Consider the following 23,938-nt stretch of genomic DNA (forward strand, 5'->3'; position numbering starts at 1 on the left):
CAGGACTGGGCGCAGCTCTGTGTCGGACTTCTGCAGCCTCCCCGTCGTGCCAACAGCACGGGCAGGGTGCCCCAAGGGGTCATCTCTTCACCAGGACCCCTCTGCCGAGACGCTCCCCAGCCCAACGAAGCGCCCCAAGCCAACCAATCTCCTGCACGCCGAAGCATCTCGGTCAGCTGCAGCAACGCCGGCTCCCCGTCCCTCCTCTCCTCAGCCCTGCCCCTACCCCGCATCTTCCTCCACCTCGGTGCCCGGCCCCGGAGCAAGAAGGCGCCCCCGAGCCCGCGGCGTCCCCGGCGTCGGGCCGGGCCTGCGCAGGCCCTCGGGGGGCGCGGCCCCTCTGAGGGAGGGCACGGGCGGCGGCGCCGGAGGAGGCGGGGGCCGGCGGGTCCCGGCACCCCTGGGGCGGGCAGGGGGCGGGAGCGGCGGCGCCCCCCGGCTGCCGAGGGGCCGCGCCGGGCGCTGGGGCGGGGTCTGCGGGCGCCACGTCGGCAGCGGGGACGGGCAGAGGAGTAAAGTCTGAGCCGAGCCCGGGCGGGCCGAGCGAGCTGTGAGTGCCGTGCGGTGAGTGAGAGAGGGAGGGATGAATGGATGGATGGGTGGATGAGCGGCCGCTACCCCCGGCCCCACCGCCAGCCGGGCAACCCCGGAGCGCCCTCGCTGCCTCCCCGTGGATGAAGGGGAACTTCCAGGGGAGGAGGCGGGAGAGCACCCGGCGCGCCCCGGCGGAGCCGCTGGCGGGAGAGGCGGGTCAGGGATGCGGAGCCGCCGCCACCTGCCCCCGGCGCGGGCACAGCCCGGCCGCCTTTGTGCTGCCTGCCGCGGCTCCGCGGGGCGGGAGGGCCGGGCCAGGCGTAGCGGCTCCGCCGCGGCCTTGGCTGCCACGTCAGTGCCGCCGCCCTGCGCCGAGATGCCGGCAGTGCCCGCGCCGGGCCGGCCGGGGTTATGGGCGGGAGTCGCTGCCGGGCCGCCTCCGCAGCTCCGCCGGGCACGCAGGTAGCGGCGAGGGGAGGAAGCGGCGGGGACTGCGGGGCCTTGGCCGCCAGAGGGTAAGGGGGGGGCGGCTCCTGGCTGTGGGACCGAGGGCAGGGGGGCTGCTCTGCTCTGCCCTGCCGCTGCCACCCTCTCTGGGCCGGGCGCCCGTGGAGGAGCGGTCCCCCCACCTGGGCGGGAGGGCAGCGGAAGGAGCCGTACTCGCCTCGGCCTGGCTCCTGGATGGTCTTGTTTTCCCTCGAGAATTTTTCCGACCCAGTAGAAGCTGTCTTTCGGGTTTTCTTCTTTTTAAACTTTGCAGTGTTCAGATGTTTGCTGTAGTAACGTGCTCTTTGTTTCATCCATGTCTCTCGAGTCTAGCTTGATGGAGTAGCATATGAAGAGGTTTTTTGTGAACTGTTTGGGACTGGCTTAGCTTTCCACATTAACCTAGCCTAGTCGTTTATGTGGTGTGGCCTGAAGATCAAGGCAAGTTGATTTAGCCCTATGCCTGGTTCTGGGCATTGTATGAACTGCAGATACTGCCTCTGGATGCAATTAAATGCTTCCTTCTGTTCATTGAATTGAGGTGAAAATGAGAACTCTGAATCTGGATGTCCCTCCATAACGAATGTAAATATCAAGTACATGTAGCATGTTTCAGTGTTTCCACTGCGTTGCTTCAGGCAGGATGCCTCTGTATAACTGGAGGGGTACACACAAGACTGCTTAATTTAATATGTGGGTACTGGTTTGTATGCACATCAGTTTTAAGACTGCTCAGTAAATATTATCCAGCATATCATGTAAAGCTTTCTTTTAAACTGTGGCTAAATATTCAGAGAAGTTAGTATTGCTTCCTCAGTGTAGAAATGGGCAGCGCTGCACAAGTGCAAACTGAAAAGTGATCCTTGTCCAGCAAGTGACCAGGTCTAAATGTCAGGTAGGTGCCAACAGAGAGGTGGTGGATGCTAGGGAAAAGACTATTTTATTAGCAGAGGTAGCAAGGAAATTCAGAAGCTGCTTTAGGCACAGTCCAGTTTTGTCTTTGAGGGTCTTCTCGAAAAGGAGATCCAAAACTGATCTGGAGCTCAGGCTTTAGGAAAGTGTTAAAAGAAATGGGGAAGGCACTTCTGAAAACTGAGCTTGGAGGAGGCAGAGGATGACAGAACTGTAAAATGGAGTTTTCATGGCCTTTCTGAAGCTGTGCCTTGCACCTTACTGGAATTTACCATGTGTAAAATGGTTCCTTCTTAGGAACCAGTTTTGGAGAGCTAGAAAAGGGGAATTCTGGTTCATGCCACCTTTGATTTTGTATCTTGTAAATCATTGCGTCAGAGAAAACTTGATTGCCAACATCAGGTGTTCTGTAGGACCTCTTCTGGACCGTGATCTATATTTTGGTTGACAGTGATGGAGAAATGGTGCATTCTCCATCTAGGGTAGATACACTATAGTAATGTCCTGGGCAGAGTTAAGGGTTTTTTTTCCAGGAGATATTATACCACTCTCTTGCTTTTAATCGTGGTGTGTTTGGTTTTTAATACCCATATGTTGCATTACCTTCCCAGCTGTGTTCAGTTCCCTGCATACTGTGAGCCTGTTATGTACATTACTTACAGCAACTTCTTTTGGAGGAAGCTGTAGCCCATCATGCTGTTGGCTTGGAAATAAGTTGTAGCTCATACCTGGAAGCTTCTGATCAACTTCTTGTGGTCTCTACTTGAAAATGCAGTCTCTTTTTCATAGCACACTTGCTTTCAAGCTCATCTTGCTTTGTATATAAATCTGAATTTTGAAACTTGAGTTTTAAACTGAAGGCATTTTGAAATACTAGCTGTGCTCTTGCTTTTTACCTACATGTTTTCTACATGCCTGGATTTGTTTTTGTACTTTAGTGCTGTTAGCACTGACGATTCTTGCTAAGCTCAGTCAACTCTTTCCCTTGCAGTAACAGACTGAAACAGACATTTCCATCCTAGGAGTAAGGCAGTGAAGCTGATAGTGAGGGGTTGATTGTGCAGCTTGGAGCTGTACCCTGAAGAGCAGCCATAGGTGGGATTACCTTTTTTGGCTTCAGGATTATTTCCTTGTTTAATTTGGAGAGTAGAAACTGTTGCTCTTCCAAACATTTAATTCTTAAACTATCATACCTAAAAATATATTTTTTTCCGTGTACGTGAAGTACATCAGGTTCATTCAGAAATCTGCTACAGCTGCTGAAAGAGGTAAAGAGTTGTTCATGTGGCAAGGGTTGTTTGTTTTCCATCAGCTCTGTAGCCAGGCTTTCTACCTGCCCAGCTTGTAGCCAGAAGGAAGAGAACTTCTTTTGTGGTGGAACAAGACGGGGCAATGGCTTTGTTTGCAGCTCTGTCAGGTGGAAGTTCCAGCACTGGCTGCTGCTGCAGCAGCCGTCTGGAGCAGCATTAAGCTGCCAGCTGAAATTGGTCCCATCCTTGGGTTGTTTCATTGCTACCCACAAATATCTGAGTAGTGGCATTGAAACAAGCCAGTTTTCACTGGCTGCTGCTTGGGCCAGGTTTGTTGTGCTGAGACAGAAGGGCTTTTTGTCTCTAAAGTCAGACACCAAGAGCATCGGCTGAAACTTTGGAAGTTACACACATCTGTAATGATTGGAGCCCACTTCTCAATGGAAGGCTAAAACTTCACACAAATTACTGTCCAAGAACTGCAGGCTCATTAAGGAGCATTTGTGTCTTAACATGGATTATTGTGCCTCATAGCAGTCCTTATGGCAGCACATGGAGCAAGTAAAATTATCTTCATGGCCCAGGAAGAATTGGTGTCTTGGTGACAAATTTCTAAAACTGTGGCATCTTAAGGCTGTACCAAGTGTGCTTCTTCCATACTGTGGGGATTTGTATTCCTGATTCCTACTGTACACTCATGTCAGGTATGTGACAGTCACTGGTCCATAAGATGTCATTAATATTCTTCCTTTCTTATAGGTGTATGCAGAATACTTTCGTGGAAACAACTAACTAGTAATCTTCACAAAGAAATATATTTGGTGAGTAAGTTTTATTTCAATTGGCTTTGATGTGAATGTACTTGTGGCTATGCCATTACTTCTAGAGCTTCTTGGTGCTTTCATTCCGGATCTGAAACACTGTTAATGTTACAAATAGCTCTTGAATTAAAAACCTTCTTTTAAACAATTTCATTCTTTTTGTTTTTTTTAGCCACAGTGTAAAACATTTAAACTTTCTATGTATTTCAAATCCTGACAGTATGGAAGTGTGTTTCCTTTCAAATCAGTTGAGTGACTTTGATCTTTATTTTTTAAATTTTTTTGTATGAAGGCTACAATTTATTTTAATATATTGTTAAGAAAGATGAGAAGTTATCTCATATCTCTTGAATGAATAGACAATAGACAGAATCTTCATAAGCACGCAGGGAAAAAAACCCAAGAAGTAGTTGAAGTAGTTTACATTTATCCCTGTTCTAAGATCTGGGTTTGCTTCCGCTTCTCGGCAAGACAAAACACAGATGAAGAAGGAAAGTGGAGTGTGCCAATGATAGGATAAATTTTGGCTTCATGAATGTCCGTATGAGTTTTTCTGGGCCTCATGGAGACCTGCCTCATTCCATGTCATCATTCAATGAATATGTTAAATGAAGCTGGAGGCTTTTCTGCAGTGACACAAGTGAATTTGGCATCACAGGATGAAAATGCAGAAGAAAGATCTCTTTGCTTGCTTTCTTCTTCCCTTTTTCTTTGGCCGGTCTTTGTACTTTGAAGAAGATTCTGAAGACTTATGAGGAGAGTTCCAAAGTTCAGGTTTCTGATAAATCTTTGCCTTGTTGCGTACATCTGCGGTACTGGTAATCGTTGTAACTTATGATTCAGTGCATAGTGGGGACTTTGAATGGGCAGCTTCCAAGTTTCCAAAGTTCCTTAACCTATAGCATGTCTGAATGACTGACCTCTGCACAAAAGTCTTACACTTGCATCTCTAGGTCGCTGTCTTTGGTTTCAGCTGAGTTGTAATCTCTGTTGGGTCTCATGAACTTTGCTTTCTCTTCTTCGTGGGCATGCATCTTCAGTGGGAAGCTTGAACAGGACCTTCTCTTAGGATACACTGCAGTCTGGTCACCGGGAGACTTTTTGATGTAAAGCGGGACATACAAGCCTAGATCTTAATAGACAAAGGAGGCATTGAGTGCTTTTACCTCCACAGTATTATGTAAAATCTATCTCCAGTTTTTGAGGAAAATAGTTCTTTTCCTGCCCTTTTGCTCTGAAGACTGGATGAAGTAATCTGCCACCAAGTGGTTATTCCAGGCCTTTGACCTCCAGTCAATAGAAATACTCATCTTAAGTCTCTGGAAGGGAGCCAGGTTTAAAACATGCTTCTGTGCATATCCTGTTCACCAGATATGCTGCACTGTGTTTAGTACACAGCATTTTTTGCATCACTTTTCAGAGCCTTTCAAGTCTCCTGAGGTATTAAATTGGATACAAAGATGCATAATGCAAACTATAACATAGATATATGAAAATTTTCTGTAGAAGTTCTTTGTTGGATCCTGGTTTTGATTCTCTAGGATTCCCTGGAGAGCTTTATAGAAAAACAAAAGGACGTGAATTGTGCTTTGCAAGATCTTGTGTGCCAAATGATGTTTTGGGTCAGGCTGTGAGACTTTTCTGACAGCGATGTGATTCTGTTTCCACTTGCCCTGATATCATAGAACTGTGAATAAAACCTAGTACAGGCTGGTAGGGCATATCTCTTGCAGCATCAAAGAGTCGTCAAGGTTGGAAGAGATTTTCAAGATCATCCAGTCCAGCCACTCACCTAACATCCCTGGAATGCTTCCAGGCACCTGTAAAACCACCCGTCAAACAGTAGTTTTCAGCTTTCTGATCTGAAAACCCCTGAAGGCTCTCTTCTGTGTAGAACAAATTCAGTCCTACCAGCAATGACTTCCTTGCCTTAGCTGCTGTTCTCAGGTGTGTGTAGTTCTCCATTGACTTCTGGAGCCTGATAGCAGCAGGTTGCCAGTGCCTGAAGAGAGACCACTGGGGTCTGTCTAGATGCAAGTGAGTGAAGCATGTCTATTTAACTTTTAAGGAAAAGCTTGGGATCAACAATTATGTGACCATGAGGTTCTAGGAAAGGTAATGGGAAGGAATGCCTAATCTTAACCGCTTTTTGTATATAGTGCTGTGATTTTATATGTGCTGCTATTTTTTTTTCTACTGTACTTTTAAACTAGACTAGAAACTCTTCTGTGAAATCCCCCTGCCAATACATTGCTTTGCTCGTTTAGCTTTGCAGGAGCTGAAACCAAATCTGACAGTCTAAACCAGATGGTGGAGAATTTTGAAAGCATCCCTTACCTATCTTGTCTGCCACTCTAACTCTTCCTGTTGGACAAATCTTATTTTAATTAAATACTGGTATTATGTCATGTAAAACAGATTCTAGGGATTTCATCTGGGATGTATCTGCTGTTAGTGTTGCTATGTTCAGTACATTCTTAATAGCAGAAAATGCTAAACCTTGTGTGAAGTCTTGTGACGGTTTCTAGTGTTCTACCTATGTCTGAAACTGGTACCTTACTCCAACACCTCTCTAAACTTTTTGATAATCCCTGACAGTGTTTTCTTTGTCCTCTTAAGATTAAATAACTTTTCTGAATCTCTTTTGTGGGATTGTTGACAGAAACATTTTGAAGCTCAAACAAGCAATTTCATCTGGTGTTCTTTTAGGAGTTACATCCTGTCTAGATACAAATAAATACATGGAGGTAGTTCTTTATAAAAAATAATTTACCTCTGGCTTTACTAATTTGTCTCGGGTCTGCTTTAAAACTGTTTTGATCACTTTTTCATTCCTTTGTTTGAATTAAGACTTGCTAGGTTCTGGCTTGTATTTTACTCTTTTTAGGACTTTGCCTAAGGCAGTGTTTAAACTCTTTCCGCATTGGTGGTAATCATCTTCATGACTGAAATGGCCAGATGTTAATTAGGAATGTAGTTGCTTCATCTTGATAGAGATATCTTGATTGAATAATGTCAGGCCTGTCAGTTTCTTTTGTCTACCCTTTCTTACAGTGCTTTATATTATTTCAAGTTGGAAAAAAGCAACAAACCTACATGGAACCTCACATAGTGAGGATGAATATTGTATTTCTTTCAGCTTGCATCTTTTCTCAGAACCTGATTATCCTCAGTTGCTCCCTGTGATTGGTCAGGTTATTTTTTTTTAAATTTTCTTCCTCTTATTTGTGATTAAATAAAACAACAAGAATAACAAGGAGTTCTATAATTTATACTTTTTTAAATTGTCTTTTAGCCCTCATGTGTTTTCCATCCTGATGTGTCGTTACTCTACAACTTCCTCATGAGTGGAAGCAGGGGGGCAGACACTGATCTCTTCCCTGTAGTGATCAGTGACAGGACCCAAGGGAATGGCATAAAGCTGTTTAAGGGAGTTTTAGGGTGGATATTAGGAAAAGGCTCCCCCAGAGTGTGGTTGGATACTGGAACAGCTGTCCAGGGAAGTGGTCACAGCACAAGCCTGGCAGAGCTCAAGAAGTGTTTGGACAATGCTCTCAGGTACATGGTGTGATTCTTGGGGCTGTCCTGTGCAGGGCCGGGAGCTGGACTTCAGTGATCCTTGTGGTTTCCTCTCAGCTCGGGATATCATATGATCCTTTCCTATTTCTTAGCTGACATGTTTGCATTTCTGGCTTTTGAGTGGCACTTGTTCAGCATTTCCATCAAACTGGCCATCCCAGTAGTAGGTATTTTTGCTTGCTTTCCTGTTCAGCTTCTTGTGTGTTCTGAGCCCTAAACTGATACCCTTAGTGCTGATTGGGAGGACTCTTTAATATTCAATTTAGGCTTGCTTCTCATCCAAAGGTCTATGATTTAGTATGTGGGTGCCAGTTTTTAGTGTGATGTTTTAACTTCATAATAATACTGTGAGGATTTTAGCTCTTGTTTTCCAGATGAGTCTTCTCACCTGCTTCTGCCTCCACATTCCTTCTTCAGATCCCAGCCTCTGCTTTCTCACCCAGGGCATGTACAAAGAGATCTGGGCACAGCAAGAGAAGCAGGAATTATTTTTGTGGTGCTTGTTGACTCCTGGAAGAAATGAAATTATTTAAAGACTTATGCAGAGGGAAAGGAACTAAGAGGTCACTGGCAAAAAGAGAGAAGCATGCTGACTGGTGTAATGTGACTTGTTTTTCCTTTTTCTGACCTTGGTGCTTGCTGAGGAGGGAAAGCAAGATTAGCAGGAGGACTCGGGAGGAGGCAGGACTTAATATCAAGGCATGCTTTGGTGGGGGAGGAAAGCAGGAAGGAAACCTGGACTGGTTAGTACTTTCTTCCCTTCCAGAGAAAAAATTCTATAATCAGAGCTGCTGATTGAGCTTTCTCTAATGCTTCCTCTGTCAGGGACTGCTGCTCTAGAACTCCTCTAGGAAACAGCTTCTAATGTAAAGAAATCTTCCCTGAAATATTTCCATTGGAGAGTTTGTATAGAGTTAAAACAGTTTAGGTCTGCTTCTTCCACCACACCATTTATGCAGTTCCATGTCAAGATAAAGCGTGTGTTTCTGTTGCTGTGCTTCCATCTTCTTTTCATGGCATTTGTTCAAATTATGCTGCAAGGACTTGGTGTTTTTAAACAGCTTTCCAAGTACTAGCAGATCTCACAGGCATGCTGCTCTTGTTTCTCTAGTGGCCATCTCCTCTATGATCACTAGGCTTTTTTTCAGTACTTAAACATAAGCTCTTGTATGGCAGTAGGTGTTTTGTTTTCCTACTTGCTATCTTCTTGATTGCTTTTTGAGATGCACTTGGTGTGGTGTGGCAGCTCTCACCAAGCATAAAGTTTAAGTATTGAGCCTAGTTGAATGCAAAAGCACAGTCTGATAATAAAAATAGGAGCAATTTGACAGGACCTGCTAGCTTGTCTAATAATGAACAAGAAGTTATCTTTGTGGAACTTAATCTACTTGAATTTTGGATTAATGGATTACATTTATGCTTTGCCAGAAAAGATGAATAGCATGTGTGAATTTCTTTTTTTCAGGCAATAATGAATCAAACGGACAAAAATCAACAGGAAGTCCCATCCAACATTCATGATGAACCACCAGAAGGTATGCATTAGTTTTCATGAAATGGAGTAAATCAATCAGTTCTCTCTAAAAATGGATCTGCAAGCTGAACACTTCAACTTTCTTTTACATAACAGTAAACAAACCAACCCTGGGGTGAGATGGGCCTGGATTATTGTTCACTTCTGCATTATCCTGATTACAAAAAGGCCACTGAATATAACTTGAGTAAACAACTGTACCTATAAATTATAGAGAAGATGGACAGTTACTGAAGGACTTAATTTGCAGATTAGTTTGCAGAGATATGACTTGATCTAATGGGCATTTATTTCTGCTATTCATTATGTGAGACATAAAGAGCCCAGCTTCATTTTTGGACGCGTTGCTCTGTTCATAGTGCATGTGACTTTTATGCAAGATGCATTAAAAAAAAATAAAACTTCATTACTGCTTCTGGAGACTGTTGTCCATCATACAATTAACAGTGGTTCCAACTGTTCACAATCTCATGGTTTCATAAAATCAAGCACGCACTTGACTTCGTTAATGCAGTGACATTGTAGTCTCCTGAACCAGCTGAATATTAAATTGGTTATTAGATCTGCAGAGGAAATGCAGTTGCAAATGAGCAGAGTTTCTTCTAAGCTGTGGACTGGCAGGATTGAGCAGAGTCCTGTTTGCATAATGTGACTGGAAATATACTCGATCAAAAGCCATTCTTGGCATGTAAAAAAACGTGTTCTTATGTGTGTTCTGTCTGCTCTTGCTTTAAAACCAAATGTGTTGGATGTAGAGGTCGGTGAGTCATGATTCCTCTTGGTTCATTGCTTTTCAGTTTATAATGGCCTTTTAAAGTTCTGTTTGTTGGTCTGGGTTTTTTTTCACCTCAGCTTTTATATGTTGTATAACCAAGCAATATACTTCATTTGAACAACAGTATTGTCCACTAACTGTAGCAGAAAGGATTGAAGTCGAGTAGCTCACTCTATTCTTAACAACTATTAGGCAAGAAACACAAGTAGAAGAAGATGAGAGGAAAGGGAAAATAGGTTTTCATAGCACAGAAATTCTTCAGCTCTGTTATACTTGTTATAATAGCATGGTGTGAGGACAAAAAGTCTTGCGCTTTTGGTGTTAAGGTCCCAGAAGCATTTCTGATAGCAAATGCCTGATTGGAAACTACACCTTAATGTGTTACCTTCAAGTCTGATTTTTAAGGCTGGGTTTTGTTTGCTTAGTTGTTAGGGGCTTTTTTGCCTTAAAGGTTTAATTGTGTTTGATGCATGTTAAACAACATATACAGAAAGTGAACAGCAGTCTGAAAAATAGAACCAATTCTTTATTGAATAGGGCAGTGGGCATTTTTTATCCTTCTAGAATATTCATTAGGTTTTCAGATTCAGAGCATAACAGCAGAATTTGATGATCACTGGTTATTCCAAAATTTTATTTAAAATCTGTTAGCAGCTAAGACTTGCTTTCTTCTGCACATTTTTTCTTTCGGTGTGACAATAACTAGTTTGAATATAAAGTCTAAATAGATGGAGAAAGTTGGTGTAGTTAGAGGGAGTAGAATGAAGCACAGCTCATCTTAACATAAACTCCATCCTTGAAGAGGCTTTTTCCTTTTGGTTCTGATTCACCTGCACTCTTCAAGCCTTATGAGTTTAGTTAAAATACTGGAATACCCTTGGAAAGCAACCCCATTTTGAATGTTGTGCAAGGCCTTATACATGACACACTTACACCATCATAGAAAGATAGCCAAATGTGGATGGAAGGATACCAGTTCAATGCTGGCAAAATCATCTTCCTGAACAGGCTGCCAGAATACTCATTAGTGGAAAGGCTCAATTCCAAAACTAATTTGCAGTTTTTCTTAAAGATAGAAATAGTTCTGGTTAGTTCAAATCACGCTCAACAAGCTTGGTGCCCAAAGGCTTCAAAGAATGTGTAGAAGATGCTTTTGTGCTCCTGCTTTTTATGAGTAGTGCTATTCTAATGTGATATTTTCTGCCTTGAGAGCGGCTCCAACCTTTGCAACCGACGTTCATTCAAACTCTTGTTCATTCTTGGGTTCCTTTCAGTGGGAAGCTGGCTGCAAGATGGCCTGGTAGAGCCAACTCCTGGATAGGGAACTTGTGTCAGTTTCTCAGTACTCCATAAATCACAGAATATTCTGAGTTGGAAAGCACCCACAAGGATCATCGAGCCCAACTCTTAATGGAGGGCCCATGTGATCAACCCACAACCTTAGTGTTATCAGCACCATGTCTACATGACTGAGCCAATCTCCTTAGATTTAGGCAGGATCTGGTATTCTTTGGAAACATACTCTTTAGAAAAAAGGAGACCAAGCTTGTGTGTCCTAGAACGAAATCAACTGGCAATAAAACTCTGCAGTGCTGGATGTTTGCTAGAGCTCATGGATGGTGCAAATAGAATGGAAATGGAATGTGCCAGCCATTACCAGAAGTTACTTATACACCATCACATTCTGTATTTACACCTGTGAAATAGAGTAGATGTCAATGGACTGGCTACTTGAAGTAAGGTAAAGACAAATACATAAAGGTTACATTTGTTTGTTTCTCTTATTATTTTTAAAGTTAGTTATGATGGATCATTTTTGCTTACATCAGTTCTGATTCAGTGAAATCAGTTCTTGAAATTCAGAGGGATGAAACTTTTTGCCTATTTCACCCTGATGATAGTGAACCAGTTAAGTGGAAGTGAAACAGTTTCTGACCAAATTTGTTACAAGTTCTATTAGTCTGGTCACAAGAATCCTCTAGTGAATAAACCCTAGACATTGGATTTTATGGCAGACTCTGCATACTTCCTCCTGAGTGTGATGCTTTAAAGACTTTCTATGTAAATAGAAATTCTGATCTCTGTGTGTTTGTGTTGGCAATGCATTTTTGCTAGAGATGTCCATGTTGAAAGCTGCTGGCCTAGAATAAACCAGCAAGAGTATTACATGGCTGTCATTTATGTTTTCAGTTTCCATTACCCTTTCTATAATCTATATCAATTTCTTAATTAAGAGACTAGTGTGAGCTGGAAGGACTTTCAGTATTTTCAACTCCTTTGGGTTTCACGATTCTGTATCCTTGTTTTCCTTTTTTGTCAACTTTGTAGAAAATTCTCTAATTTAGGTGGCACCTTTTGCTTGAGTTATTCCAGACACGCACATAGGAACTCTGACCTCTACAATTTTTTAATGAATTCTGAGTCCTAGGTCAGTCCTGGCACCATCACAAACGTATTGGCAGTGCATGGGAAGTTGCTCACCCTACTTTTCATCTTGTAGTAGATGAGTGCTGGGACATGACTCTTGGAATGTGTGCTCTGGATGCAAGTTGTGGGCAGTGAGGGCACTGGGGACAGATCATCTGTTCAACCAAGTGTGGCAGGGCTGGACAGAGGTCTCCCGTGCCTCTAGAGCTGTTTTTTTCTTTCCTGCTACCTCCTAGAGTAGTTGTCCTCCTCCAAGCATGTTATTTCTGCTCCTGACTCCCTCACCTTTTTATTTCATGTCTGTTTATTCCCTAGCTCTGCCCACTGTGGTTCCACTTGCTCTTTTCTTGGTTTCCCTGTTGTTTGTTATTTGGAACTAGGTGTATGAGCATCCAAAAAAGCAGCCTGCAAGGTTAGTATAGACTATATGCAATGGCTGTTAGGCTAGAAAAGGAAATACTTTTGAGTAACACTTTTTTGAAAATGCTTAAATCCTGGTGCTGAAATTGATTTGCTTGTTGTTCCTTCCCTTAGGGTCACTCAAAGATCACCCACAGCAGCAGGCTGGCATGCTTTCTCGTGTGACTGGTGGCCTCTTCAGTGTCACAAAGGGAGCTGTTGGTGCCACGATTGGAGGTGTTGCTTGGATTGGAGGGAAGAGCTTGGAAATTACCAAAACAGCGGTCACATCTGTGCCTTCCGTGGGAGTGGGTCTAGTCAAAGGAAGTGTTTCTGCTGTAGCTGGAGGCGTTACAGCTGTAGGATCTGCTGTTGCAAGTAAAGTGCCTTTAACAGGAAAGAAAAAGGACAAGTCTGACTAAAACCAAAACTGAGACATACTCAATTCTCCAGAATATTGCATCAGTGGCATTAAAATCTGCTAAGATTGGGACCATGAGAAGCCATGTGTCTTAGACACTTCATCTTCGAACGAGTTGTGCAAGTAACTCAGTTTCATCTGAAAAGGACAGAAGCATGGCTAGCACAGCGTATGAGGATTTATTAGAGCCTAGATTGAAGCTTTGTATCTGGTGAAATGTTACACTTGATAACTATAGAAGTGAGTGTATCTGAAGGAATAATACATATTTGAATAGTCATTTACTGTACATCTTCTGCAGTTTTGGACTAAAATGTGAATGTAGAAATTCAGTAGTCTCTGTGATGCCATTGATACAACAAGATGACAGTTATTGTTCTCAGTGGTTTCCACATCTTCCTGCTAAGTATCCTTCAGCTGTGTGAAAGCACTGTTGGACATACCCAGTCTTGGTTCTGAACCTGTACTTGCAGGCAGCCTGTAAACTATCCCTGACTGTATTCTGACAGCGAAGACTGTAGCAAAGAGACTGGAGGTGTGCAGAATTTGGAAATGAGAATGGGAGATAGATAGAAGTGGAAAAGTTTAACAAATGTGGTAGAAAGAATCATAAAGAGTAAACTAACTTAATGCCTTATTAGAAGAAAATCTCTTTTTACTAGGTGAAGCTGTGTAAAGAACTGTCCTGTTGTTACAGTGCAGTTTACAAAATGAGCTTTAGGCTCTTTATAAATCCTGATATCTGAAACTTTCTCAGTTTTTACTGAAAATGTGATTGCTTCATCTCAGGTGTATTTAATAATATGCATCTATCTCCTGCAAGTGAGAACTTGCTTCTAATAAAGTTCTTATAAACACTAGAAAAAAATGACAGCCTGTGGAAAATGGGCTGATGTTTGTGGTCATCTAACACAGCTGTCTAACTTGCTAGGAATTCTTGTGTAGCTGGAAACCACTGAAGAACTAGCAAAGCTGTTCTCTTAACTCCGTGATACACCAGGTTAGCTTTTTGCTCTGTTTAAGCAAATGCAAGGAAATTTTCACTAGATTTCTTGTACTTTTCACCTTGATTTTTGAGTAAAATGCAATACTTTCATTTAAAACAAACCAAAAACAGTAGATGAGGCCTTAAAAAAAAGGCAACATGATTCAAGTAATATGTATACTGACAGATTCCAAATGTTTACACCTCAGATGGGAACACCTGTACATCCTCTGCAGCGTGTGAGGCAAAATGCACTTGTAATGACACAGCATGAGGTTGCCTTAAAATAGAAACCATTTGTGATCTTTTATTTGTGTACTGATTTTAAAAATAAGTAATGTCTTTGGAAGCCTATGGGAGGCATCTGTTCATGGTGTGTATGCAGTATTTTTGAAAAACTTTTGTTTCTATGGAGAACTTGTACACTTACTTTTTCAGTGGCTGTGGTTGCACTAGGTGGTTATATGGGGGGGGGACTTTTTAAAAATGAAAAAACCCAAAACATATCACTTGTCAAACTTCTTCCTCTGTTCATGGGTGTTGAAAGTACACCTTGTCTCAATTATGGTATTGTAGTCACCCAATCTCTCTGAGCCATTGGTACATCAACTGCACTCTGCAACAACTTTATTTTATATCAGAAATCATATATGTTGGAAGCATGATACTTGTAAGCATGGAACTTGGGGCAGTGGGGAGCGCAAAAACCCAAGAAATGACATCTGCTCCTCTGTTAGATACACCAGCTGCTTGGTTCTGATCTGCTGCAAGGGGGAAATGAGGTAAGTTGATGCAACAAATGGAAGACTTTAACTAATTATTTTATAGTCAAAAGCAAATTGTATAGAATATAGTATTGTCTAGAAGTACCAGTTAGCTCTAGAAATGAGCTAGTCTGGATACCAGAGACAATTTTGCTGCAGCATATAATTTAGTATGGTCTGCTCCCCTGCAATTTCCAGTGTAGCAACATCCCCCAAGTGCTGCCACTAAACTCTTTAGGAATCACCTGTTTGGAGCACAGTGATAATTTGTGACACTCAACCAAACTCTTCCTAATAGTTTTTCTGTAAATGGGAATGTTGAACTGGTCCTACCCATTTTTTTATTAAATTCTTTAATTGTAAACTATGAAACTTGCAGCAAAACAAGCATGGTCAGAGATAAGCAATGTTAGGTATGTAAGGAGTTGCCAACACTCCATTATATCTTGTTCTTAACGTATCCTGTAGCTATTATTTTGAGTCTTGTAAACCGAAACTTTTACATGTCATATGGGTTTAGTTTTCAAAGAGCTTTTTCCTGTATCCTGTGTGTTTTCCATTCACTTATGAAACTTGCTTCATCTTAAAAACTTGTTCCCATTCTGTCCTGGCACCTGTGAAGCATTAAATTGTTGCTGTTTCAGACATTTGAAAGCTTCCTTAGTTTTGTGGAGAAAGGCATACTTAGGTATAAATCTTCCCATAGAACCATGCTCCAGACTGTCTTCTATTTGTGTCTACTTAGCAATAACCAGTTCTTAACAAAATCTTTAACTTTAGTGTGTAAGCTAGGCACAGACACAGCACAATATCCTTTGCACTAATTTTCTTTTCCCCTGGTCAATTATGCTTGGGAATATCCAGTTTTAAGATCGTAGTGAGCTGAATGGAATATGGAACTGAAGTCTTCTGGGGGAGTGAGGCTTTTCTTTTGTCTTGGGATTGTTTCTGTGGTAGCTGTATTTCACTTTGCTTCTCCCAGTCCCTGTTCCAAAAGGGGAGATGTTTATGAAGGCAGCTTGTACGCCTGACTGCTCTCTCTAGGTAGTGAAAGGCTTACTCACAGGCTGGTCCACAGTCACTGTGAGTAACAAAAGATGAGGATTTCAGCAATACAGTGTTTTGGTGATTGGGAATTTTCCTGAGGTTTTATTGTAAATGAATCCCATGAAGAAGAGAGAAACAGGTCCCAGGATAGAGTTAGGAATGAAGGATTGACTGAATTTTCATCTAGTAGAAGAGGAGCATTTCTGTGAATGCTTTTATTTTCAAAGGGAAAAAGAAGTTGGAACATGCAGAATACAAAATGAGTTTGTGGTAACTCTGGCTGTGACTTGGTTAAGGAAATACATCCCTTTCCTGTTCTGTTGGCATGGCAAATAATTTAAGTGATGGGAATAAGCTGTTTCAAGAACTTTGTGAAAAACAGGTACCTGTAGAAATTCTAGAGCTAAATATTCAGGGAAAACACTGTTGTGTGTCTTGGTTTCCTTTTCCTCTTAAGCTACCAGTTGGGTCTCTGGCTCAGTTACAGGTTGTGTTAGAAGGGCTTTGGAGAGCTGAAATGCCCCTTTGTGTCTGGGGGAAGGAGGCTTTTAAATTCAGATAAAATTGTGCTCTGCTTAATGCCTGAGCAGGGAAAGACAGTCTGAAAGTGACAAAGGCAAGTTCCTGTGAATTTTTAATATAGCTGTCTTCCCTCTTAAAAAACGATAATGAGTTTTGGAAGAGTCAGCATAGACACAGCCTGGTACCACTGCCTTTTTTCATGCTGTGATATGTCCCCTTTTGAATTGCTGCCAGTGTGGCACACGCTCCTGCAGGAGTGCCACTGACCCCCAGAAACGCCTGTCACGCCTGCATGTGCCTGCAGAGTGCTCACTGTGACACCTTCAGCTGTTGGGACCTTTGCACTGCTCCTACCAGGTGTTCCCAGCCCCTCCCCAGTGCACAGCAGATAACGTGGCAGACTATAAAAACTCATCAACTTGCAGCCCACCCTCTGGACCAGTAATTCAATACCAGCTTTCTTCAGCAATTACAAACCACATTTTAAGAAATGGAGGTCTGGACTTGCTGCCAAGATGTGTGTTAAAAATGACCTTGAAGAATGCCTGGAATGAGGGTGGTGTGTAGCTGGCTTTTATTCTGCTGTCAAGAGGGAATGTGTGTGGAATAGCTACTTAGGAAAGTCTGCGAAATAAAATCACTGATCCTAATCCTATTGAGGTGATTGTCAGTGGTGCTACTGTTTTATATTATCATTCACAGCCCATAAATGAGAAGAAATCAAATCCCCTGAGAACTTAAACGCTGTCTGATAGTTACTATTTTGAAAGCCAGCACTTGTCGCCAATTGTCATATGGTGTTACCTTAGAAGCAGTGTCACCCATATATTTAGAAACTGTTGCAGCTGTTTGCAAATCTGGTAGTCATGTTTAATCACCAGTGGTTTACAGACTAGAGTTTTGTTGCACCTAATAAAAAAGCATAACTTTCTCTTTTCTCCTACCATCATTTGAGACTTGAGTCTCTCCTTAATCTGTCTTGTTGCCAAACCTTGCTAGAAGAGATTAAGAACTATACAATAGCAATAAATGTATTTCTTTCTCTCCCACACCATTTGAAAAAATAAGTAAATTTTGAAATCTCAGAAATATAAATGTTATCATCTTGTAGTTTCTTTGCATTATGGTTTGTACACAAAGATACTAGGGTCTGAGTTAATAAAAAAATATTATGTCCAGCCCCTGTTCTCAGAACAGGGCTTTGCTGTCCAAGAAATCGAGTTTGTTGCAGGTCAGGATCCAGGAGCTAGAGCTACTTCAGCAATAAGGAAAAGAACTCCAAGGGCGTTTCGTGAAGACAGCAAACCTGACTGATGAACACCGCTGGAAAAATCATCTTCCTTTTGTCTTCCTCAGATAAAAATTGTGCTAATCACTACCACAGGCTGGACTGTGCAGTGACAGAGCTGAAAATCTAAGGCAGTTAATGCCCTGTCAGGTAAGAAAATGTCACATCTGAGGTACTCTTAGAAAAACGCAACCTTTATCATAACTGTAACTTCTATGATGATATTACAATACTGTGATTGTAGAATGAAGTTGTATCTAAGACCCCCTCCTGAACAAAGTACAGTGTAAGACTACAGTCTTGATTGCTTTTGCTCCATCTCTTCTCAAATAATCAACTTGCCTTTTAATTTGCTTTTGCATAACTTGAAGTACAGCATTCACATTAATCTTCAATGTGTAGAGGAGCAACAGGATTAAAAATTGGTCTCTCCTTCTTTGATTGTATCTTACCATAAGTGACTTCAAAATCTTTTTTAGTACCATTCAAGCTTTCTAGATTTCCACTCTTTATATCATATCCTAACGCAGAGAGCTTTTTAATTCGATACTGAACAATTTGTGTTGTCAATTCCAGCACCATTGGTGTCTCTCTTATCTGTGCTATAGAAATTCCTTCCTTCAGTAGTCCTTCAAGTCTTTCTTCCAAAACTGTGACAGGATAGTAGAGAAGGGCTGGGCATTTCAGCACTAGTTGTTTTAGTTCTTGATCACTGCACTTGAAGATGTTTTTGGAGAAAAGCATACTCTTCTGCATAGTGGTAGAATTAAGTTGAAAAATGAAGCCTTTAAGTTTGGACAGCAGCTGTAGAACTTCCTGGTCAGTGAAATAATTCTTTTGGAGAAATTCCAAGTTCTCCTGGATTGCAGTGGAAGTATTTAATAAAATAAATGGATTTTGGCTCAATAGCTTTAGAATCCAGACCTTCATATTTGCTTCAGAGCCCCCTAAATTTAAATAATTTCTTTGTAATGTCTCTATCACGTTTTTGTTTTTCTCAACAGGGTTGTAGAAAATATTGGGTGCACTTGTCAAGAACCTGGTGATTATATTATTCTTAAGTCCCAGCTCTTGAAAAAACAGTATGTTTGCCTTCTGGTTCTGCTGATACTCAGTAGTAAAAAAGGACTCTGGAAATTGCTCTATTAATTTAATTAGCTGTTTTTCATTCTGGCATACTAATTGCCATAAAGCTCTTTGAGCATTTATCTCTGCTGGGGTGCGAAGAATTGCCTCGGGGCAGCGTTCTATAATGCTGGCTACAGTGGTCTCATCTGCTCCCATTTCCTGTAAGATACCAGCAATTTCTTTAACATAGGCCACATCCTGGAGAAGGACCCATTCCTTCAGTCTGCGTATCTTCGTGATGTCAACTGACAAACTGTAGAGATTCTCAAGGGTTTTTTTATTTTTCTCTCTTGACTTGGTATCAGTTGTGTAACTGGAATGTATTAGGAAGCTTCTGTTTGCTACGTCAGGCCATGCTGATGAAAACTTTAGTCCCGTGTTAGAGCTCGGAGATCTTGTCAACAGAAGAGTGAATGTTTCTTTTGCACCGTGAGCAACTCCTCTCAGCATCATGGAAGTCAGTCCTGTGGAGACACAACAACCGTAAGAAAACACATTTAAAGAACAAGTTAATGGTCAGAATCATTGATGTTCAGACATAACTGGTGTAAGAAATTGCTCTCCAGAGTGTTTTTTGTTATTAGTGCAAAATCCAGCTTTCACACAAAAGCGGGGGAAAGACCATTTTTGAAAGGTTAATGTTCTGATGGATATGTCACAGAAAGGTTAACATTCTGATGGATACAACAGATCTGATGTAGGGCAGTGCTCTGCCCATATCAATGTTTGCAGTCATACAAGCTCTAACCTGTGGGCCATTTCTTGCAGCTAACATTGTGACTGCATTACAGATCACTCACACTGTATGAGGAAAATTACTCATGCAATTTCATTTGACAGCAATCCCACTAAATGGACAAAAATGGCAACTTAAATCTCTTAGTTCTTATGAATGTATTTGCTTTAACTTCTCAAGCATTATTTGGAGTGTGAGTTGTTCTTTCATGTGTCAGAGACCTACCATGCAGGGCTGCTTCAGCAGCACTTTGCAGTATAATTTCATTTTGAAATCATTCTTTATATAATTAAGGAAGGAAAAAAAAATCATAGGAACCTTTATGTAAGTGTTTTTCTGCAGCTGAGTGTGCTAATTGCATTTGAATAACCACCCTGGTATTTTAGAGGAGGAGGCAAGTACACAGTAACATTTCCAGGCCTTCACCTACCTCTTCCGACACCTACTTTGCTACAGCTGCTGCTTGCACCAATGCCTTACTTCTGCCTCCAGATCTCTTCTGCAGGCAGAGTCCTTGTGCAATAGGTGTGAGGCTGTGCTGGAGTCCACAGGGCCAACCCCACACCTCACCTTTGCTCAAACTGGCTGCCCAGCTATCGCCAATACCACATGCACTGTCACCCGCTCTGCAGGGGCAAAGGAGCCACAGCAGTCTAACAAAGATATCATTAAGTGTATCTTTAACTTCCTGGGGGGTGTTTTCATAACAACCCTTTAGAAGTACCGACTGTGGAAGGGAGAACTGCTGATCTCTGCAATACTCCTGCAAATAGCTGCTGCTGGTAATATGCTTAAAACTGCTCAAACTGAAAATGAGAACATTTGGACAGCTGCTTTCACCTCTTCCTAAGTATAGTATGCTTCAAAAAGTACCAACCTGAGCATTATTAAATTACTTTTGGTTGGGCTTTTTTGTTTGGTTTTTTTTTTTTTGGAGGAGGAGGGGTTTTTTTGTGTAGGTTTTGTTTGGTTGGGTTTTTTTTGGGTTTTTTTTTTAGTTGGTTGGTTTTGTTTTTTAGTGAGAGAAAATACTGTTGTGACCATGCAGTCCAATGTTCTACATAACAGACCAACATACCTATTGTACAGCTGTACAAGAGCCCTAGAATCTTCCTTACAGCCCACTGTTTAAGAAAATATGTGGTTTGTTTAGAGAACTTTATTAGTAGATTCTCTTTCTAGCTGCCAGGTAAGGTTAAATGTTTTCCAGAGGTAAATCCTTTGTCTCAAGAGAATGTACCTTTGCTTTTACATTGTTTTTAGCTGCTTCTGAGATGGACTATTGTTATGTTATTACATCATAAACTAACAGAATATGATGTCATTTCCTATATGCACACTTATGTTATTAACAGAAGCTGTTTATTGATAACTTGTTCTTTAATGTTATTTCACACGTCTAAGGCAAAACCAATTGCCTAATGCACTGCTTGTGTCAGAACCCCAAGGCTGATGATTTTGTCTTCATACACCTTGTGACTTCAGAAATGCTGTCCCAAGCCCCACAACAGAACAAGTGATTTTTCCCAGTAACCTTAAAAGCATTGGAAGCACTGGAAGTGTAGGTAAGCCACAGATGTTTTGTGTGCTGACCTTTCGATGTCCTGAAAAAGTGACTGCAAACTAAACCTCTCCTCCACAGGAGTGGCACAACTGCCTGTGTCTGAGCACTCTGAGTAGTTTTACTGAGTTTAGTGGGTCCAGTCAGAATAAGCAAATCTCTGAAGGATCAGGGTTTTCTTCATTAATGCTTCAGCTTAGCTAGAAGCAGCCAGCAAAGTGAAGTGTTGTTAAAATAGTTTGTTGTTAAAATATTATTTCCAAAGTACAAACTGGAAAAATAAACATGACTTACTTTTACTTAAATGCGTAATCGTGCTGTTAAACAAAATTGCCTTGTGAGTAATGCAATCCCTTAAAATACTGTAATTTTTACTATTACAGAACTTCAAAAATATTCTGAGATAGTAAATTGTGCTCTTCTAAAATCTGACATGGGAATGGTTGTTACATTCACATAAAAGAAACTTTACATTTTCTAAAAATGCCTGGGATCATAGTCAGTTTTTCCCTGTTGTTAGCGAGGATCATCAGAAACACAGAATAGTGTAAAAGAAAGGAAAAGCTTATTTACCAAAACTCATTTGACAGGGATATTTAGGAGCCCTTGTAAAAAAGCCCTATGCAAAATACAACATGTGAAATAACATGAATGAATTTGAATGTCATGGTGTTCTATAGAAACCAAGATCTGAGTTATGACTTGATGGATTTCCAAGTCCATAGATGACAGTATTCACATTTCAGGGACGTAACTGCTTTCAGGAATTCAGAGGTCTCTCAAAGCTCTTGTTGGATCTAATACATGTTCTAATGTGCAAGACCCCACTGTAACTTTTCACTTAACTAGGTTGCTGTGGGGATTGTAAAGCAATTGAGAGATTAAGGAAAAAACCCAGCCAGCTCAGATAAGATGCTTGCTCTCACTGCCAGCAGCACCCTCTCACCACCAAGTGTTAGAACGGCAATAAGGAAGTGACCGAATGTCAGTTACCTGCGATCCTGCTTGCTAGCACACTTGCAGACACCTGAATATACAGAGTAAAGGGGTGCTGGATGTTTCATTATTTAATGAGACTTCTATGTAAATCATCTATAGGAAGTAGATACAATGATCAACTGGTTGATTTATCCCTCATGTGAATTTCTGAATGAGTGTTTTGAGACTCAAATATCACTTTTTGAAAATTAGCAAACCCAAACTTTTACTCCTGCTGGACTGTTCACAAAATCTTTCAGTAAAAAGGGCAACAGTATGACTGCTGATCACTACCGTTCTCATAACAGGAAACTTAGTAGGCTATAAAGAATTAAATAAAACTACTGAATGCCTTGACTGAACTTTGAGTGAACCAAGAAGAGTATGTATCTACCTAGAAGAGAGCAGTGTAGACAAGGTTTGAATGGTTTGGCAAGGAATCTGTAATGGTGAGAGGCTGCAGTTTTGTAGATTAATGCACAGTAAATGTTCACACGTACAAAAAAATGAATCCCTGCTTTGCATTAGTGGTGGAAATTAGGTAAATTATTATAAAATACATGCTGGACCAACACAAAACTTTCTAGAAAAAAATATAGAGGACCCTAGAGTAATCCAGATTTGAACGGACCTCAAGAGCTCAAAGCAGGGTCTGCAAGATCCGGGCTGCTTTGTCCAGTCAGGTCTTTAAAACCTCCATGGATGGAGCCCAGCGGCCTCTGTGAGTTACCTGTTCTACTGCTCAACTTCCTCATGGGAACAAAGCTTTTTCTTATATTTAGGAAAGGAGACATTTACAAAGTGCTTAAGGACGCGCCGCACTATTTAAACCACTGGTCATGAAGTGGCGGTGCTTTCAGCACAGACAAAGCCCGGGTCTCCAGCACAGCCCGCTGCCACGGCCCGGCCACCTGGGCCGTCCCTCTGCCCCCTTTGGGCCCCGCTCGGGGCGGCGAGGAAGGAGGCGGACGTTCTCCTGCAGCGGGCACGGGAGCAGCGGCCGCAGGCCCGTCAGCGGCCGCAGGCCCATCCCCGCCCCCGCAGACACCGGCGGCCGACGCAGGGTCCCCGTGCCCGGGGGTCCCTCCCGCGCCTCGCTTCCCTCGGAACCGCGGGCTTCTCCCCCAGCACGCCGCCCGCCCCACCCTCAGCGCCGCGCCGGCGCTCGGAGCGGGACGAGCGGCACGCCGGCTGGCCCTGCACCCCCCGTGCCCCGGGGCCGGGCCCGCCGGAGAGCGGCCCGAGCCCCGCAGCCCCGGCCGCGCTCACCGGCCTCGCTCACCCGCCTCGCCGCCGCCGCCGCCGCGCGGGGAGCGCTGCACGCCCCGGTGCCGGCAGGGGAGGGGCTCGGGCTGAGCCGCAGGGCAGAGGACGTGGCCGGCCCGCAGCGGGACCCGGCCGAGCCTCCGCCGCTTGCCAAAGCAGGCTTGGCCGGCACTAAGAAAGTGAAAGGCCGTTGGAGTAAAACAGCTTGCAGAGAGAAGTAGTGGGGTGAATAGGAAAAAAATATTTTAATAATTTCTGAGTGATATAATAGCAAAGGACGGAACATACTTGAGTGCCTTTGCTCTGATGGAAGCAGATGATCCTTTTGATTCGGTAACACCGACATCATGATGGGAGGCTTGCCTTACACCAGTGTATTTTCTTCATATGACCACTGCCTTATTACATAATTAAAGTCACATTTAGTCATTGGTCTTATATTGTTTTGCTGGTGGCTTTTCAGAAGTTCATTGAGTTGTGATGGTGAGGACGATCTTTGTCTATCTTATTCTTTTAGCCATATCT

The 23,938-nt window shown here is 42.4% G+C and overlaps 2 protein-coding genes across 11 annotated transcripts; one reads left to right on the forward strand and one right to left on the reverse strand.

The window, feature by feature from the left end:
- Nucleotides 1-247: 247 nt before the first annotated feature.
- TMEM263 (transmembrane protein 263) lies at nucleotides 248-18,808 on the forward strand. Of its 7 annotated transcripts, none has more exons than XM_005491172.4 (4): nucleotides 357-550; nucleotides 3,942-4,003; nucleotides 9,048-9,117; nucleotides 12,853-18,808. In XM_005491172.4, exons 3-4 carry the CDS (start codon nucleotides 9,054-9,056, stop codon nucleotides 13,137-13,139), a joined length of 351 nt encoding a protein of 116 aa, XP_005491229.1. In that variant the 5' UTR covers nucleotides 357-550; nucleotides 3,942-4,003; nucleotides 9,048-9,053; the 3' UTR covers nucleotides 13,140-18,808. The 7 variants fall into 7 exon arrangements, with proteins under 7 accessions (XP_074395400.1, XP_026651741.1, XP_005491229.1 ...); XM_005491171.4 differs by having other exon boundaries at nucleotides 372-564; XM_014269993.3 differs by lacking the exon at nucleotides 357-550 and adding an exon at nucleotides 841-996.
- On the reverse strand, nucleotides 17,305-23,786 carry MTERF2 (mitochondrial transcription termination factor 2). Of its 4 annotated transcripts, none has more exons than XM_026795938.2 (2): nucleotides 23,702-23,786; nucleotides 17,305-19,336 (listed from the first exon to the last, which is right to left on the reverse strand). In XM_026795938.2, exons 1-2 carry the CDS (start codon nucleotides 23,760-23,762, stop codon nucleotides 18,129-18,131), a joined length of 1,269 nt encoding a protein of 422 aa, XP_026651739.1. In that variant the 5' UTR covers nucleotides 23,763-23,786; the 3' UTR covers nucleotides 17,305-18,128. The 4 variants fall into 4 exon arrangements, with proteins under 4 accessions (XP_026651739.1, XP_074395397.1, XP_074395398.1 ...); XM_074539296.1 differs by lacking the exon at nucleotides 23,702-23,786 and adding an exon at nucleotides 23,430-23,561; XM_074539297.1 differs by lacking the exon at nucleotides 23,702-23,786 and adding an exon at nucleotides 23,417-23,546.
- Nucleotides 23,787-23,938: the final 152 nt, after the last annotated feature.

This window comes from Zonotrichia albicollis, chromosome 4 (genome assembly GCF_047830755.1).
Source record: "Zonotrichia albicollis isolate bZonAlb1 chromosome 4, bZonAlb1.hap1, whole genome shotgun sequence".
Lineage (NCBI taxonomy): Eukaryota > Metazoa > Chordata > Aves > Passeriformes > Passerellidae > Zonotrichia > Zonotrichia albicollis.